The sequence below is a fragment of the Podarcis erhardii genome, assembly GCF_964252035.2.
Source record: "Podarcis erhardii genome assembly, chromosome: Z".
NCBI lineage: Eukaryota > Metazoa > Chordata > Lepidosauria > Squamata > Lacertidae > Podarcis > Podarcis erhardii.
In genome coordinates this window covers 44,198,465-44,217,357 of record NC_138504.1, presented here as the reverse complement: position 1 = coordinate 44,217,357, position 18,893 = coordinate 44,198,465, and the positions used below count along the sequence as shown (strand labels likewise).

General features: G+C 45.8%; 2 protein-coding genes across 6 annotated transcripts in view; one reads left to right on the top strand and one right to left on the bottom strand.

Moving 5' to 3' along the window:
- The window catches only part of ASTN2 (astrotactin 2), a 658,777-nt gene that overhangs the window by 482,414 nt on the left and 157,470 nt on the right, over positions 1–18,893 (top strand). The window lies entirely within an intron of this gene.
- Positions 1,748–17,139, bottom strand: TRIM32 (tripartite motif containing 32). The gene is made up of 3 exons (XM_081847601.1): positions 17,047–17,139; positions 9,525–9,598; positions 1,748–4,582 (listed from the first exon to the last, which is right to left on the bottom strand). Exon 3 carries the CDS (start codon positions 4,527–4,529, stop codon positions 2,583–2,585), a length of 1,947 nt encoding a protein of 648 aa, XP_081703727.1. The 5' UTR covers positions 4,530–4,582; positions 9,525–9,598; positions 17,047–17,139; the 3' UTR covers positions 1,748–2,582.

Genomic DNA, 18,893 nt, shown 5'->3' with positions numbered 1-18,893 from the left:
GCAGACTACACCATCAGCTTTCCATTCACACAACTGGGATTGTGGGTCACTGTTGCTGTATTTGGGATATTACCATAAATGCAACCCACCTAATTTAGAAGCAATAGTTGGCTGCAATCACATCTATCTTAAAAATAAAAACAGAACCCTTTCACTGTGCTGTAGATCATTATGTAGTATCTCATGTGCAGTCCAGCATGAAAAGGTCTGCTTATGTTGGAGCTAAAGCAAGGTTCTGTTTCTCATGATGATGAAACCTGGAAATAAAGCAGCTTTAAAAAAAAGATAAGGTTTGGGCAAGGGTCCCAATAGCAGAGGGACAAGTTTTCAACTCACCAATACTATCATTTAGGTCGTCTTTCTCCCTAACTATGCCCTTTTAAAATGTGTGTGTGTGTGTGTGTGTGTTTTATTGTTTTTGTTTTTATTTTGATTATGTATTTTGTGGTTTTATATTCTGATTTTATCCTGTGAGCCACCCTGAGACCTGCAGGTATGGGGCGGTATATAAATTTAATAAATAATCATAATCATTATTATGAGAATATTATTCCCCTCTACATTCTTCACATCACACACTTAACAAAAATCACACAACTCTGCATGTCATTAAGAGAGTGAACACAAACACAGTCTGCAAAATTCATTCCAAGTGCAGAGTCTGGGATCTTTAGGACAGAGTTACAGAGCCACACTAGCAGAGAATAAGATCTGTGGTGTTTTTAGGTGCTACAGTCAGGCAGGTGTGTGTATGGGTTGTGCCCCCTAATTATTCACACTCCTGCACTTTTTTGGGTATACATCACCTTAACTGTAACCCTGCCTTTCCTGAACTGTCTTTGGGAAAAACTAGAAGGAAGCTTGAAGAGAGAGCAGCCTGCCAGCCCCCCTTTTCACAAGAGTAAATTAGTAGGAAAGGTATCTATATATCCAGCTCTTGCAACTACAGTGGGAGCTTAGTGATCCTCTGTGTTCTACATAATACCTGTCACATCCAAAGCATTTCAGACCAATTAATGCTCCACTCTTGCTTGGCAGAGCCAGAGCACAAACACATATGCAGTACCTTGGCCTTCCCCAGCCCACGTTGAGAATGCAAGGGCCGTGATAACTGGAGCTTTGGCGAGCTGTGACTTTTTCCCTCCCTCCAGCAAACCAAGCCACTACAGAACCAGCTTGAAATCATTTCCCCTGCCCCAGCATTTTTGCAAGGGCACCGCTGGAAGTTAACACTGTTAATTCTGGCAGATTAACGCTGGGAGACTGTGTCCTATTTATGCTTAACAAGCTGGTTTCCTTTCTCTCCAAGATATTTCGGTTACATCAGAGGGTGTGTTTCTTGTCCTTTTTTGGGCATGCCTAGGGTGTGCTAATTCACCCAGCTGTGGTTTCACGCTTCATCTGACCCAAGCCATATGCCGATTGGCTGATGCGCAAACCCGTCTGTTACCTTAAATAAGGCCTAGCGGCATCGCTGGCAACATAGCATTTTGCTGTGAAAGGAATTGAGACGTGAAGACATGGCGTGCGGGGGGAGATCCCCTGTAATGAAATAAAAAGCTGCCTTTCCCCCATCTTATGGACAAGTAGTTTTTCCGTACGGTGCAGCTACTGGAAACCCATCAGGCAGTGCAGCGGTGTGGAATGCTGGATATTGAAGGTGCAGGGTTAAACATATCGTTTGTCAGATTTGATCTTGTTTACTCCCAATTTCTCCTTCCCCTAGCAAAAACATCAACAAGAAACATGGCTTTCCAAGACATTTTTTTTTTCCAAGCAAGAGACAACACAAAAGTCATGAATCAAAAACAAATCTCGGATCAGTTCCCATCCAGCAAAGCTATCGCTGCTGTTCAAAACAAAAGGTTCATGAACATAGAATCCTAGGAGACAGTTTTAGCTTCAAGTCAAGTTTCCTGCAATTACAGCAGTCTAACTTCAGAATGATCAATGGGCACAAAGTCAGTCTCTCTCTTGCACACGCACACACACATACACATTAACACATGTTGAGCGCTAGGGCTCTGTTGGCACTGTAAGGATGGGTGAGATCCTGGTTTGGGGAGTGGGGGGTTGATTTCAAACCAGGACTGTGGTGATGAAGTGTTTGTGATGGGTGGGTTGCATCAACACGGTTGGGAAATTAAAAGGATTCAGTAGTGGGGAAAGTACTACCAGCTACTGTGGTGAAAAGGCCAATGAAATGAGACTGGTGCTGGAGCCCTGATACGCATGCAGTGGCAGAAAGTGGGGGTGGAACCTAGGGGTGCAAGGCAGGACTTATGAAAATCCCAGCTCTCTTTTATCAGCACTCTCCACTTACTCAGGAGATTTACTTAGCTAACTTCTATTTTAATAATAATAAAATGTGCACACACAAACACAGAGATTGCCTATCTTTTCTTCTAAGAGCACACACAAAAAAGGTGGCCGCTGCACCAGTTCAGCCAGGACTGTGGCACACTCTGCTTGAAAACTATGGCACTGAATGACAAGTCAGCCTACTAGGAACAACAAAGGAATCTCTTGCGTGGACACACGTGTTACACCCGCCCCCTCACACACACTATGCCTTTTTCCTCTTAAGGTGTGGAGTACCTCCTCAGGTGGTAACTGTAGATCTTAATGCAATGATCCCAACAGTCCAAGACTAAGAGCTGTCCCTTGGGGGTGATGGCTATGCCAACAGGGCATGTGAGTCCCTCCCGGATTAAGATGTTATAGCCACCCCCTTTTGGAAAATGCAGTATTTCCTTCCGGCTGCTGTCTGCAACGATCAGGTCCCCCCGGGCGTCCACGCACATCCCTGCGATGCACCGGAAGTCCTCGTTCTCCGAGAAGAAATGGCTGATCTGCCGGCCAAGATGGCCATCTGGGCCAACGGAACCAATCGAAAAGCCTCCTTCCAAGTGGTGCTCATGTTGGCGGTTTTCAAGGTTCAAGCCCAGCCCCTGGGTGAAGTAGATAGTCCCTTCGGTGTCGCAAGTCACGAACTTGGGGCGCACAGCGCTACACAGGCAACTGTACTTCACAACCCCAATGCTGCGGTCTACTGTGAAGCACCAAAGCTTCCCTCCTTCCACATCCGTCACTACAAACTGCCCCGATGGGAGGGCAGTGATGCCCCATGGCTTGCTTAGCTGGCTCCTGTGGCACGCCACACAGTGCCCGTCCATCGTGTACACCTTCACAGAGTTGTCGTAGCTGTCGGTCACGCCAATCAGTCCATTGCAGTTCATGGTGACAGACAAAGGAGTCAGGTTGGGCAGATCTGCTCCGAGAAAGCTGAGCACAAAGCTGTCAATGCCACTGGGACTCCGGCGGATCTCCTTTAGGAAGCCCTTGCGGGTAAAGACTTGGATTCTGAAGTTTCCGCGATCTGCTACAAGCACCTCCCCCTGGGGCGTGACGTGCAGGCTGACGGGCAGGTTGAAAGTCCCTGGAGTGCTGCCTTTAGAGCCCATCTTCTTGAGGAAGTTGCACTGCTGGATGCTGGATGCTGCCTCTGGCATGCGTGGTTTGGTGGGTGAGGAACAACTGGGCAGCGAGCTGACCTCTGCGTCAGCCACGTTTGCCTCCCTGAAGGAGACAGAGGCCACTGCCACCATCTCCACCTGCGATTCCTCCACATTGATGCTCCTGGGTTTTTTAACCACTTGTCCAATCTGCAGCGGCCCAACATGGCCTACCTTGAGGAGCTCAACTTCTTGCAGGGTCAACTCTTTGGGGAGGCTGTTCATCAGTTCAGGTTCCTCTTCATCACCCTCCTCCTCTAAGAGGGCTATGTCTCCCTGCTTGATTTTGGCAAGGAAGTAGTCACACCGTGACACAATCTGCACCTCGGCAATGTTCAGCAGGTAAGCCTGCTCCTCCATGATCTGGCTGTTCACTTTCTCCACCTCAGAGAGGGAAGTGGTGAAGAACTTTCGGGACCTAGCAAGCTCCTCTTGGACTTTGCGCTCCTCTTTCCCATACTCCTGCAGGACGGCTTTGTACCTTACTTGGAGGTCCTTCGAAACTCCTTCCAAAGTTGCCTTCCTTTTCTGCAGGTCCCCCATGAGCTCTCGCAGCTGGCCGAGCCGGGCCCCAAATTCCCTCCTCCGTTCGTCGGCTGCCTCTTTGATAGCAACCACGCCGTGCCCCCGCTGCACATGCTCAGCTTCTTTGCACGATTCACACAAGACCATGCCACAGCTCTTGCAGAAGTGCTTGGGGAGCCTCCGCCCACAAGCCTTGCACATGAGGATGCCAACGGTTTCGTTGAGTCCCGCTGTGTCTATTATCTTCAGCACAGTCAGGTTGTCCGTCAGCGGAGCCAAGCTGGTGATCCTTGTGACTTTGCTGCAGAAGGGACAGCGTATCCCATTGATGCTGTTGGCCAGGAGCTTCTCAGTGCACTGTTTGCAGATGGTATGCCCACAGTGCAGCAGTTTCGGCCTTAGGTGCTCTTCGGTAAAACATTCCATGCAGATGGGACATTCCAAGACTTCACGGAGTGCGTCCACATTGAGATGAGGGGCAGTGGCCATGACTTTGCAGGTGAGGTCGAGAGTGGCTGCATTTATCTCAGCTGTTTTTGATGCTGTTAGGGAAAAGAGAAGAATAAAATATTTAAGTCCTAGTGGGTGCTTAGCCCTTCCAATATTCTGAACCAGGCTGATTTAATTGCACTGCTTTCTTTTCTTTTTTAAAAAAGTATCAGACTTCTAGATCTCATGACTTTTTTGGTGTGGAGCAGGGAGCTTCTAAGACTAAAATGGACATAGAAAGAGCTTTCACTGGCCCAAGTGAGAGATTCCTTACTTCTGCATCCCTCTACCTATGCCAAGCCATTATCTCACAAGAATCCAGTGCGTGCAACCTACTGCTTTCATTACACCTCTAGGCCACCACACCCTTCAAGTGGGTTGCAGTTCCTTTTCTCTCTCTCTCTCTCTCTCTCTCTCACACACACACACACACACACACACACACACACAAAATACCCAGATTTGGGTTTGTTTCTTTGTTTTTTTGTCACACTAAATAAAGCCATGGGCTCAAAAGGTACAATTAAATAGGAAGTTTAATCTTCACAGCTGAACTGCCCCAGGTGGAAAGGAAACTTCGCAAGTTGCAGCAGCTCTGGCACTGAGCAAGTCTGCCTTTTGAGAGGAGCACAGTATGTACCCTGGCCTTTCAAAGACTGCACAAATAAGTAAAGGAGCAGCTAGTTCAGGGGTCATCAAAGTTTTTGTGGCTAGGGGCGGTTCACGGTTCCACAGATGCTGCGGTGGGCCTGAGTGCACACACGTGCAAACACTATTTCCGGCACTCCTTCCAGCGCAGAGGAGGCGTATGCCTCCTCTGCGCTGAAAGCTTCCTGCAGCCAATGGGAGGCCAGACAGCATCACAGAAGGCGGTCCCTGCTCTGCTCCGTACCGCTTTAGCGCGGCGCACAGGAGCCGACTGAGTGGGGGTCCATGGGCGGGTTAAACGACCCCCACAGGCCGCTTGTGGCCTATGGGCCTTAGGTTGCAGACCCCTGATCTAGCACAACCTAGGTAGGAATGCCTCTCAAGTAGAATGTTACTCTTCAGAGCTTATGCTAAATATAATCCACCTTAATAAGTCAGATCTGTTTAACATGATTTGGATTGAGAGAAGGACTGCAACTCATTGCCAGCACACCTGCTTTGCATGCAGAAGGTCACAAATTTAATTCCTGGCAGCTCCTGTTAAAAGGCTCCATTAGAACAGGTATGGGGGACCTTTGGCTCTCCAGATGTTGTGGAATTACATATCCCATCATCCCTAGGCATTGATCATGCTTTCTAGGGCTAGTAGGAGTTGCAAGTCAGCAGCACGCAGAAGGCCAAAGGCTCCCCACTCCTGAATTAGCAGGTGATGGGAAATATCTTCCTCTGCCTGAGATCCTGGAGGCCATTCACAGCAGATGCTACTAGGATACATGGAAAAATGTATTTTGCAGTACAAGGCAGGTTACCATATTCCTAGCATGGTATAGAATAATGAGGGGAGAAATAGACTAACAGAGAAAAGAGTATGAGATGAGAAGGACATATGGGAGAGAGAGAGAATGGAGAGCTGCAATGTTATTTCTTCTAAGAGCAGACATGGCCAAAATAATGGTCATGACCAACTTAGGTTGATTTGAGCTTTGGGGAACCTTTGGCCCTCCAGCTGTTGCTGAACTAACTCCCACCAGCCCCAGCAAATATATCCAATGGACACGGATAATGGGAGTTGTAGTCCAGCAACAGCTGGGGGGGCAAAGGTTCCCCTTACCTGGTTAATTTCTGTGCGTCTACTCTGTGTGTAACTTAGTGGAGGAGTACAACCTATAATACCAATTATAGATCTTAGTTTTGGGGGCAAGTCAGGCTTGGGAGGGGAAATGTGGGGGTGCCATGAATGAACAGATTATTTTAGTGACTAGATCACCTTCACACAGCTTCAGCTGCATGCATGTAGCTGGTGAGGGGCCAACGCTATGTAGAGAGCACATGATTCACACACATATTGAAGAAGAAGAAGAGTTTGAATTTGATATCCCGCTTTATCACTACCCTGAGGAGTCTCAAAGCAGCTAACCATCTCCTTTCCCTTCCTCCCCCACAACAAACACTCTGTGAGGTGAGGCTGAGAGACTGGCCCAAGGTCACCCAGCAGCTGCAGGTGGAGGAGCGGAGACGCAAACCCGGTTCACCAGATTATGAGTCCACCGCTCTTAACCACTACACCACACTGGACTTGGATTCAATTTCTGGAATCCCTAAAAGATGTGAAGTTGCAATGCTGGGAGAGATGCCTGCCTCAGTCATTAGAGAGCCACTCTGAAGAGCCATGGCTCTGTGGCAGAGCGTCTGACTTGCATGTAAAAAGTCCCAGCTTCAATCTCTAATGGCAACTGCAGGTATTAGGGCTGTGAATGTCTCCTGTCTGAAGCCCTGGTGAGCTCCTTCCAGGCTGTGCAGGCAATACTGACTAGGTGGAGCAGTGGTCTGACACAGCATAAAGTGCCTTCATAACAGGAGAGAATGACCACAGTTCAGGAGTAGAGCATATGATCTGTGTACCTCAAGCCACAGGTCCAGTCACCAACCTCAGGTAAGATGGGGTGGGGGACAGGAATCCTGACTGAAACCCTGGAGAACTGCTTCAAGTTAGGAACAAACAGATAAGATGAGCTAGATAAGATGGTTTTCCATGTTCATAAGAGGAGCATAGCTCAACACCAGAGCTCTGCTCACGGGGAGTCCCAGAATCAACCCTTGGCATCTGCTGTCAGTAAGCAACATACAGCGCTGGATTAGGTACATGCAGGCATACTCTGCATGCAACATATACAGGTTTTAGTTAAAAAGATGTAGTGTGAAAGAGTGCTTGAGACCCTGTGAAGCCACTTAAAAGTGGAGTGGAAGGAAAGACCGATGATCTGGCTCATTGCAATGTAGATTCAGAATATGAAGGCCATCACTCAGTGGGAGTTTTCATGCTACCCGGATTAAGGTTAGAGATTGTGAAGCAATGATGCCAGTGAGAGCATGCAGTACTGGGGTAGTGCCCTGATAAAGGAGGTTCATGTGTTTACATACATTTGTTCACCCCTGTGGAGTTGCACCATTTGTTGGGTATCAGGAATGGCAAAATAAAGATCCTCTTAGGTTACATGTCAAAGACCATGTAACACTGCTTACTGTGGAGATGAGTTGGGATAAAATGTGAAGAACAAAGGAAATGGACTGCGTGAGGGCAATATACCACTCCTGATATTAGTCACCCAAAACAATCCTTCAAAGCAAGAAACTTCAACAAAAACCATAGATCGGATGTTTCCTAGCAGGCTTTATGCTTTCAAACCTCAAGTGTTCCAGTCAGTGCTGGTACAGCAGGGGTTAATCAAGTGCTTAAAAAAATGATTGCAAAAATCCTGTGCATTTCCCTGTGCAGGGTCATATTCCTAAGCAACCCCCTCCACATGGGCGTTTTTTTGGTAAAATACATGTAATTTCCCTTCTCAACTATCCTTAATGAGTCTTCTAACAGCCAGATATCTTGCACATACTGTATAGTCAATCTAATGAGACAGTATTGTTATCCAGGTTCCCAAACCACTTCCCTATTCCTTTCCTTTATATTAAACTCTGCATTCTCAGGATTCCAGCTGTGCTGTCTTCAAAGTAGTTAAGCCATTGAAAGCCATTGAAAAAGAGCCACACAAAACAGGTGGCATCATTAAGCCATTATGTGATAGGATAGAGATGGTCTTCGTCTTTCTCGTGGATTTGCAATTGGGAAAGCTTCCAGTTCTGCACAAGAATATGCAGAAGATCTTGGGTGCAATCCCTAACATCTCCAGCTAAAAGGATCAGGGAGCAGATGACGAAAGAGATACCAGCAGGTGGTGTAGTACTGAGCTAGGTGAACCAATTGTCTTAACTTGCTATAAGGCAGTTCCTATGTTCCAAATGCTTGGTCATTAAAGGAGGGGCGGGTGGATGAGAGAAATCCTGCACAACCACTGAGATTATTAGAAAACATGAAGCTAGAGATGCATGACACTGGCAACCCCTGGGTTGGACAGAAGCCTTGTTTTCATCCAAATTGGGAAGGACTAGAGTACTCTCATAAAGCAGACAGGGGACTCATGTGCCCAAATGCTTCTCCATATAAATATTATTAAAACAAGAGCAACAAAATCCCTACCCACAGAAAGCTAGCATGTCAGGGTGAAGGGTTCTGCCCTAGTCTTCTCTCCAGCATACTGATTTTCTATGTGCAGGGACTGTTTTTACTGCTTTCTTTGTGTGGGTCCTCATCTGCAGCTCATAATGCTACAGCCCTACCTATCATAGCAACTTTAATACCTGAGTGGTGAAAATTCCCTAACCTGCTACCATGCAGAATCTGATTATTAGATTTTTCATGGATGCAAGACACTGAACTTGCTGGAAATGCGCTTCCAGGAGACATTGCTTGTTATCTGCACATGTACAAGACTAGCAGATGCGTGAGTTTCTTTGTGGTTTCTTGGCTTGGTAAATTGCACAGAGGAGCTTCTGAAATGAGCTCCAAAAAGGGGAGAATGAGAAAGTTTGTGGCTTTTTAATAAAAGAGGGGGCTCTCGGCTTTTACAAAACAAAAACAGCTGTTGGGGGGGGGTTCAGTTAAACAATGAACTTGCACATCTTCTGCTTCTCAGCTGCCTACAAAGTATGACTGCAGAGAGTCATAAGTGCAGGGGAATTTCTAGATAACCAGAAGGGGATGGAGGATTCCAGGCACTATTAAATAAGACACTGGCCACGTTCTGCAGAGATCTACTTCTTAGTGATAAACTGCAATCGGTTTTAATAACAAGGCAGATTTGTGACTGGTGAAACTAAGTAGTGTTGCCGTTTTATTGGCACTAAATTCACATCATAAATACTGTGTGTGTGTGTGTGTGTGTGTCCGTCCCCCTGTGTGTTCGGATGCAGTTACTGGAAATAATTCAGCAACACAGCCAACTTGGTCTTTACCTCACTTGTGGTAGACGATCCGTAATGACATCCAAGCAGTCTTTGTCTCGTGCGTCTCGTGTCAAGGCAGTTCCCTGGATTCACAGAGGCAAAGAGAGGGGAAAGAAAATTGCAGTTAATGAGCAAGTTTCAAGCTGCCCCCACCCTGCCCCCAGAAAGTACTTTAGATGCTACAAGAAACATGGTTAGCAATAAGGAGGTATATGCATTGTCAAAGTAGTAATAAGCCCAACACTTCCCAAGCTGTATTCAGCTCTTAACAGGAGAAATTTAAATCTGAAGACAAAAACTGTCTGAAGGAGACCAGCACTATATTATTTTCACTTCCCTCTGTGCTAAGCGTGAGCTGAATCAGTTGGGTACAATTTCCTGGTAGGGCCCAGTTTGAATAAAATTAGTGCTGGAGTATAATTTGCTTGTCACAATTGTTTCTCTCTCCCACCCTAAAAAAGTACATTTACTCTATTTTGTTGTTTTCCAATTAATTTCATTTGCAGATGTTTGCACTAGGGCAAAACCTAACAAGCACAGCCAACAGAGGTGATTTAAAGCTGACTGAGCTGAACCAGAATTCTCAGTTGCATTGTGCAAACGGCTCCCTCTGAGTTCGGGTTTACTGAACAATTTTGCTCTATGACGTCAAAAGCCCAGAGCGCGGTGACAGTTCTGGGAGAGAATAGCTTAAAAGGAATGATCTGCAAGGGAGAAACTGTGGACAGAGGGATGTGGGCTTAACCCATTCCATGGCTTGTGGTTCCCGAACCCACCCACCCACCCACCCCTTTCCACTATCTGCTTGCTCTTTTGCTGAGATTCTGGACACATTTTTGCTGTGGTTGGGGATAGGCTTGCAATGAGAGAAGAATGGTTGGGTGGGATGGTGGGAGGGGTGCAGTTGAGAGAAAGATGGAGGCAGTTTTGGGGGGAAGTGGTGGGTTGCCCACCACAAATCATGTTCCAGTCTTCCCCATAACTTTTCAGTTCAGTAGCCACCTGAGCTTCTGTGTCCATGGCTCCTGCCAAATGTCTAGAATGAGCTCACACCCACAAGATCTGACCAGTCCATACCATCTTGGTATCTCTGTGCTTCTAATTTTAACAATGGCAATAGAGGCAGGGTTCGAAATTAGCCAGGCGCCAGGCACATTTTGCACCTGCCTTTTGACCACTTGCGACCAAGTGAAGATTCCTGGGCACGTGACATCTCCACCATCTGGGAATCACTGGATCTGGACTGTTTCCACACACTAATGCCCCATCCTGCAGAATACAATCGGTTGTATTTTATCTGCACAATTGGAATGAATTTCTGGAACCAAAAGTTGGCATTGTTGGGGTGCTTGGAGGGGGCACGCATGTCAGCAATTGCTCAGCAGAAACTGTCCTAAGTGAGGCTTCTCAGATAGGGGGAGTGTAGTTGCTTAGAGGACTGCTTAGCAAAAGTGTGACCAAGTGCGCTGCCTTGCCCCTGCAACTGAGGGAGCCAAGGCTACGCAAGTAAAGTTAGCACACCCTGAAGCATGTGTGGATAGCCGCTGCTGAATTTTGAGGGGGCCCAGCCCCCTCCTTGGAATTTTTTTGGTGGCCCTCAGCCCCCATGGCGCCCCTGAGTGTGACCATGATACAGTGATTGAACAAGACTCCATGAATGTGGAAATAAGGCAAATTAACCACGGATGCAGCTGGAGCCATATGTAAACAAGTAAAGTGGTCTGCCTGCTAATGTGAGGATGAAATGGCACCTTAATATCAGAAGGAAGCCCTTCCAAACGTCTGTCTGTTGTTTATGCAAGGAAGTATGGCACATTAGCAGGTCTGGCTCAAAGCATCCCAGTTTGGTTAATAACAAAGGGACACGAGGCTCTCTCCCCACACCCTTAGTGTTTATTGCAGGCGAGTCCCCGTCCCCCCACCAATATTAAGGGAAGTGCAAGGAGCAATGAATTCAAACTGTGGCAGATCGGATTTAGGCTGACTGTGGAGAAATATTACTTAATTTGTAAGGCCAGTTGAAAAGTCTCAGGGAAGTCTAAACTTGTAACACTCAAAACCACTTTAGCCACTTTGCTGTACTTGCAAGCAAGGCAATTAAAAGATTTGAAAGAGCAAGTTCGTTTTAACCCTCTAATAACACACTGTTGGTTTATAGTGGCCCATGTTAAAGTGATGTGGTGGCATTTCTGGCTAGAGGAGGGACAGCACCACCACAGTTATTCAGGAAGGAGGGAATAAGGACTTCCGGTCGGCGCCAGCGTCTTAATGGCGGTCTTTGCCTTGAGCTCCGAGGCAGGACTGCTCCACGGGTTCGGGTCTGACCCGCTACGGCGAGCGGGGGACCCCTAAAATCACAGGCGCTGAAGCCTGTGAACAAGGAGATTCGGTGGGCACCTTTGCACCCCCCGGTATTGCGAAGGAGCCTTTTTAAAGGCTCCGGAGCGGCATCGGGTGTGAGTGCGGTGCTGAGGATCGCAACCCAGCTCGTGGAGCGAAGCCGCGTCGCCATTGACGGAGAGCGCCGATTCCTTCCTGAAAATTACCGATTGGCAACAAAACCTGTGAGTAGGAATTACAAAATATTTGAAAAGGACTATTTTTAAGAAGATTCGGCTGAAAACGGGAAAGGCAAAATTAAGGAAGTCAGCCTCCCGGAACTGCACGATTAACGCAGCAATGAAAAGAGCTAGCTGTATTTAAAGGGAACGTTTTATTTGAACTTTGCTAAACCCCGACATTGAAAAGACCTTCCCCCCACGGAGCGGGAGTAGGGAGGAAGGAAAATTTGGCTTAATCTAACCCGCTAGAAGAAGTAAGCTTTGAAAGGGAAACTCTCCGCTGCCGATACCTTTGATCAGGCTGCCTGAGCGGTGAGCGCCTAGAAACGAACTGTCAAAAAAGAGAGGACTACGGATATAAAGTAAGACTATATTTGTGGAAGAATGGCAGACGAAGGTGACTGAATTTATGGGACTGGCAGAGATGACCGGCAGAATCCGTGATCAAAGGAGAGAGACGGTGGAAGAAGACTGGAAAAAATTTAAATTATATCTTAAGAACTGTTGCAAAATTTCGGACCGATAAAATGTTAAGGGTCAAGAAATAAAGAACTATAGCTGTAAATAGTTAAGTTAAGAAAAATTTTGAGGGAAACGAAATATTGAAAAGGAATGAAGGATTGCTAAAAATTTCTGAAACAGGGGTGCAGTGAAGGGGAGGCGTGGGGAAGTCATGTGTTGTTTATTTGTGTGTTTTTTGGTTTTATGAAAATTAATAAAAATTATTTTTTTTTTAAAAAAAAGGAAGGAGGGAATAAGGAGATCTGGGAGAGGCAGAATCATTTATAATCGTCAAACGCTGACACCCAGGAGTTTAGAATAGTCTTCTATCCCAAACTATCTACTTATTCCCTCCTTTCTTAATAACCTTGGTGTCACACTTTATACACACACACTATACACACTTTAAGCCCTGTAAAAACAAACAAAAACACCAGCGCAGGAGCTGAAATGAATAGCCTTCATTGTGGTTCTGTCGCCCTGTAATGTACTGCATGAATGACTTCTTCTGAAATAGGGAATCTAGTACCCATTAGAGGAATGGAATATAGCGGACTGGAAAGTGAGGTCTTATGTCTTCCTTCCATATCCAGTGCCACTTTGTATATTGACAAGGTTACCAAAGTATGGTATGGCTTTGCTGGGCGTGCCAAATGTATGGCCAATCTAAAGCATTTTATAATTTATAACTCAAGGGGATAACCTTGACACAGTCACACTCTCTACTGCAGTTACTCTCCACATCTGTTCATGTAAATCAGGCTTAGGCAAACTTGGCCCTCCTGATGTTTTGGGGACTACAACTCCCATCATCCCTAGCTAACAGAACCAGTGGTCAGGGATGATGGGAATTGTGGTCCCAAAACATCAGGAGGGCCGAGTTTGCCTATGCCAGATGTAAATGGACTTATTTGCAGTCCTAGGTGCACTAATAATAATATGCTACTACCAATAAAGAATTTGTATTGTGCTTTCAGGTGTTCAAGCACTGTACATAATGATCCAGCTGTAGGGAAGCCACTAGGGCCCACCCTAGGAAGGAGAGGGAGACAGACATACTTTTTCAAGCCTCTGACTGAAATGCACTTTCCAGGATATCGCTATGGGGAAGATGGCTACAGATACTGTGTTTAAAAAGTATTTTATTTCTGGTTTTTGTTTTTAAACTATTGGTGAACATTCTTACGCTCATTGAGGAGATAACATTGCGGTGGGGACAGGACATTTTTACCAAGGTGTTGCTCTACATAGAATCACAAAATTGTAGCGTTGGAAGAAACCCAAGGGTCATCTAGCTCAACCGCCCTTCCAGTGCAGGAATCTCAACCTACAATTCCCCGATCTTATCTGAAACCATACCAATTCGGAAAACCTAACTGCCTGCCAGTTGTTAATCTCCATTTCCTGAGCAAGGTTCTGGAGGGAACGGTTGCAAACCAGATCCAGGAGCTTTTGGAAGAAACTGATTTTCTAGACAGTTCAATTGGGGTTTAAACCCAGTTTTGGCACAGAAACTGCTTTGAGAACCAGCAAACTGAAGCTCAATCCAGATAAGACTGAGGCATTGTTAGTGGGTAGTTCCCTAGACCAGTTGGGTGGGAGATCGCCTGCTCTTGATGTGGTTACACTTCCTCTGAAGGAGCAGGTTCAGAGTGCCTTCCATCAGCTTCGGCTGGTGGCCCAGCTATACCCCTACCTGGACAGGGATAGCCTAACTACTGTTGTCTATGCTCTGGTAACCTCAAGGTTGGATTACTGCAATGCGTTATACATAGGGCGTCCTCTGAAGATGGTTTGGAAACTTCAGCTAGTGCAGAATTCAGCAGCCAGGTTGCTCAATGGAGCAAGACGGTTTGAGCATATTATACCGATCCTGGTCCGACTGCACTGGCTACCAATTAGTTTCCGGGCCCAATTCAAAGTGCTGGTGTTGACCTATAAAGCCTTAAACAGCTCAGGACCACAATACCTCAAGGACTGCCACTCGCCATATGAACCTACTGGAGCCTGAGATCATCTTCCAAGGACCTCCTTCATGTGCCGCCTCCTCGAGAGGTCCAGAGGGTGGCAGCACGAGAACAAGCCTTCTCTGCAGTGGTTCCCCTTCATTATACACATTTAGGCACCAGGCAAAACGTTTCTCTTTAACCAGGCATTTGGTTGATTCGATTGACATCCTATTCTCTTTTAAAAGGAGTTGGAGGGAGGTATTGGGGTTTTTTGGAGGGTTTATTATGTATTTTGTGGTTTTGTATTCAGATTTTATCCTGTAAACCGCTCTGAGACCTGCAGGTATAGGGCGGTGTATAAACTGAAAAAATAATAAAATAAATAATAATACCAGACTCTGCTTAGATTTGCAAATGTGCTAGCAGGTTTATTGCTGCATGCGTAAAGGATGTTGTTTTAAAGCAGTGGTAGGGAACATTTGACAACTCCAGCTCTCATCATCCCTGAAAAGTTGGCCATCCTGGCTGGGACGGATGGGAGTTCAACTACATCTGAAGGGCCACAAATTCCCCCATCCTGATTTAAAAGACTGCTATGAGTTCTCTCAAGGACCAGGGGCTTTTTTAAAAAAACATCAACCACCAAACCAAAACCAAAACACAGCATCTCCTCTTCTGCCTGACACACCTCTGTGATCCTATATATTTCCTTCAATTCTCTCCACAAAACCCAGCTTTTTTTCATCAGGCCTTTGGTACAATCTCCTAGTTCTTGTACTGCACCACAGGGGTGGTGTGCCCACATGTGCCCACCCTCCAATTGTTGTTGAACTCTGATTCCCATCAGCCCCAGCTAGCATGGCCAATGGTCAGAGGTGATGAGAGGTACAGTCTACCAACATCTGGAGGCCACAGGTCCCCCACCTCTACTGACCTGTAATTCAGCCATTAAATAACCTGCCCCTGTTGCATTACATGTGGCAATTTTTAGATTGCAGTCTCCTCCTGCTGAGCAGACTGATTGTGCTATGCTGTATGTATAAAAATGAATTGCTTATCTGGCTGCTGCTACAGGTGAAGGAACAAAAAGAATTTAAAAAGTGGAGACGGTGACAACATTGCTAGGCTACCCTAATGTAGATTAGGAAGTTGATTGTCAGTTTTCAAAGAATCCACAAAGCAATGTGTATGTGTGTCTTTTCTTCGAAGTGCTTTCTATCTTAAATTGTGTGACTTAAATTGTGTGACTTATCAAAGCAAAGATAAATTTGGGTTTGTATATGTTATGGCATCGAGAGGGAAGCATGTATTGCCACGCTTAGGACACTTTTTATAGGCTATCTCGGAAGTTTACTTAAGAGAAGGCAGGGAGGAAAGTGAACTGTGCGCCCTAATGAATTTTATTAATAATTATCAAAATGACATCATTACATTTCCACCCTTCTTTCAAACAGCTCTCGATTCTCCCCACGACCTTTATAATCTTCACAGTGGCCCTGCGAGGTAGATTAAGCTGAGAGACAATAAATGGCTGTCCAAATAAAACATGGCACTAAGCCAGGGAGTTAAAGTCATGCCTGTCCAGTCTTAATTCCAACATCTTGACCGCTAGGGAACTGGAGGGGTAAAAATATTATTTGGCCCATGAGGCTTAGAGACTTTTGTGGTGTACGAATTTTAGTCGGGTGCAGCACTGATCACATGCTGGGCATGGAGAGAGAAAAAGAGATTTTTCTATGCATGTAATCCATAGATCTCTATGAAATTTTGCGTGCACGCCATAGCTCACCATGAAACTGGGGCTTCTTTCAGGGAGAACTTTGGCACAAATCTGCATGCAGAATTGCGGCTCCAGGAACTGCAAAACTTAGCCTGTGCTGCTGCTGCTTGCTGTCTCTCTTTTCGGCCCTCTCTCGCACATCCTTCCTACGGTGGGACTTACTTCGGAATAGAAAGTGTGCTCCAAGCTGGCCTAGATGCCCGTTTTAAGGGGCACTGAGCAGCTGGAAATTAGGAGAACGGAAGTGTTTTAAAACAACAGCCTGCTTTTGTATTGCACGGTGTGTGTCTGTGGTTTGTTTTTGGTTTTTTGTTTTTGTTTTGGTTTTTTTAAATGACGTGTCCTTTGTTGCTTTTTGTGAAGACGGGTCTCCCCCCGCCCCCCTTGTTCGGATTTCCGCATCTGTGGTGGGCCGGAAGCTGGACTTTGGCGAGGCCTCTCTGCAGAGGGAATGATGCTCGCGTCTCTTTGCACGGCCAGATCTCTCGCTCTTTTTGCACAGGAAGCGAAGTGCGCGCAGCACCGTCTGCTTTAGGGATGCAGCGAAGGGGAAGGAGGCGCGGCGGGATGGAAGAACCAGCCTTTTCTGGGCGCAAATGAGAAGGGTGGAAGTTGCATGGGGATAACTGGTTGGGGAGGAGATGTGCTGGGGTCGCCCAGTTCCTGCCCGTTGCCCCCCTCCCTTTCCCCGGTGCGGCCACCCCTTTGCCCCCCCCCAACAAAACAGAGCCCCTCCCTACCTGCAGCTTTCTCTCTCTCTCTCCTGCAGCTGCATCAAGCCTTTGTCCCCACCATCCTCTGCGCCTGCGCGAAGGGGCCTTTGCCACTCCCACCCCTCCCTCCCTCCCTCTGGCACAACCCTCATTGGCTCGGCAACGTCGCCTCCTGCGAAGCTTCATGGGAGTTGAAGTCTTCAAGGGAGGTCTTCTTTCCTCCGCCTCCGGAAGGAGTTTTGGGGCTAGGGAGTTCGAATCCGCGGAATACCCGAGGCGGATAATTGTTTCAGGCATTATTATTATTATTATTATTATTATTATTATTATTATTATTATTATTATTATTATTATTATTAATTTAATCTTAATATTAATAAATAATAATAATAATAATAATAATAATAATAATAATAATAATGGCAGCAATAATGGAGATTGAGAGTCATCCAGCTTTAATGCGACTTTAGGGTTCTAAAACCCACACACAACAACAACTTTGTTTTTCTTTGGGAGAGTAAAAAGCGTTGCTGTACTGTTCTCAGTGGTTGGGGGGGGGGTTAGATCAATTTTCTTTTGCAGAACTCCCCCCCCCCAGTTGTCTGTTGCTGTTGTTTTCAAAAGGGCTATGCACCCGACAAATGTTTGCTTATAGCTTATATCAGCCAGACTTAGACTTTTTAAAGTGTTATTTGTATGTAGGGTGCGTGTGTGCCCAAAGCTTTTGTTCTGTTGTTGTTATTGTTATTTATACCCCGCCTTTTTCTGTGACGGGAATCAAAGAAGCATACAGTTAAAAACAACCATTAAAATATAGAAAAATCAATCATTAAAATAAAAGAGCAATTGAACATTGATAGAATTAAAACCATATACATATGTGGTATCCATTAAAGCCAATAAAATAATCACAATAGAAACAGAATGGCACTAGCCGTTTAATTAAAAGCAATCAATTCCCGGTTGTCTTCATCTGCCAGCAGAAGGACAAGGAGGCAGCCATTCTGGCTTCTCCAGGGAGGGAATTCCAAATCTTATTGCAAGCATTTTATACTGTGCAGTATAAATCACATGCACCAATCACATCAATCCTGTACCTACTTACTTCCAACATTACTTCAGAGTAAGCCCTCTTGAGGGACTTTCTTCTGCATAGGGCACATTAAATGACTGCCTTGTCAATACAGGTGTCTAATAAAACAGTGACAAAAAATTTAAAAGGAAACGATTTAGAGATGTGGCAAAACATATATTTTTTTTAAAAAAAATGAATAGGGCACTTTAAAAACAAACAATGTGAAATAAGCTAAAACAGAGAAGACGAAAACACCCAACAGACTTGTGGGTTGTTTTTGTTCTGCTTGTCGCCCTTTATGTTAATGGTTGCAACCATTAACTCCTCTTTGTTACAGGCATGGAAGAAAGGTCTCCTCTAGTGGACCACCCACCTTTTTTAGTGCTACCACCCACCCTTTGGAAGATAGCATAGGAGGTTACACTGGGTGGTGCCTGATGACCTGTTAATCTAGCATTCATCTTGATTTGTTTACAGAGAGATTAAATGAGGTTCACTACCTGATAAGAATTCTGATTAGTTTGCAGCTGGGTTAGATGATGTTGTGTCTACCATCTGAGATCATCATAGAGTTGGAATGGATCCCCGAGGGTCATCTAGTCCAACCCCCTGCTCGAACTACCAGTCTTCTGGTTAACAGCCAGATGCACTGACTCATTGTGCCACAGAGATTACCCCACATTCTCCCCTGGTGCTTTACCCCATCACTTTCTTTAATGCAGAAAGTCCAGTATTTGGGGGAGCTGATGACAAACCTCCTAATCAACTATCATTGTGCAGCCTGAATTTGCCTGAACCT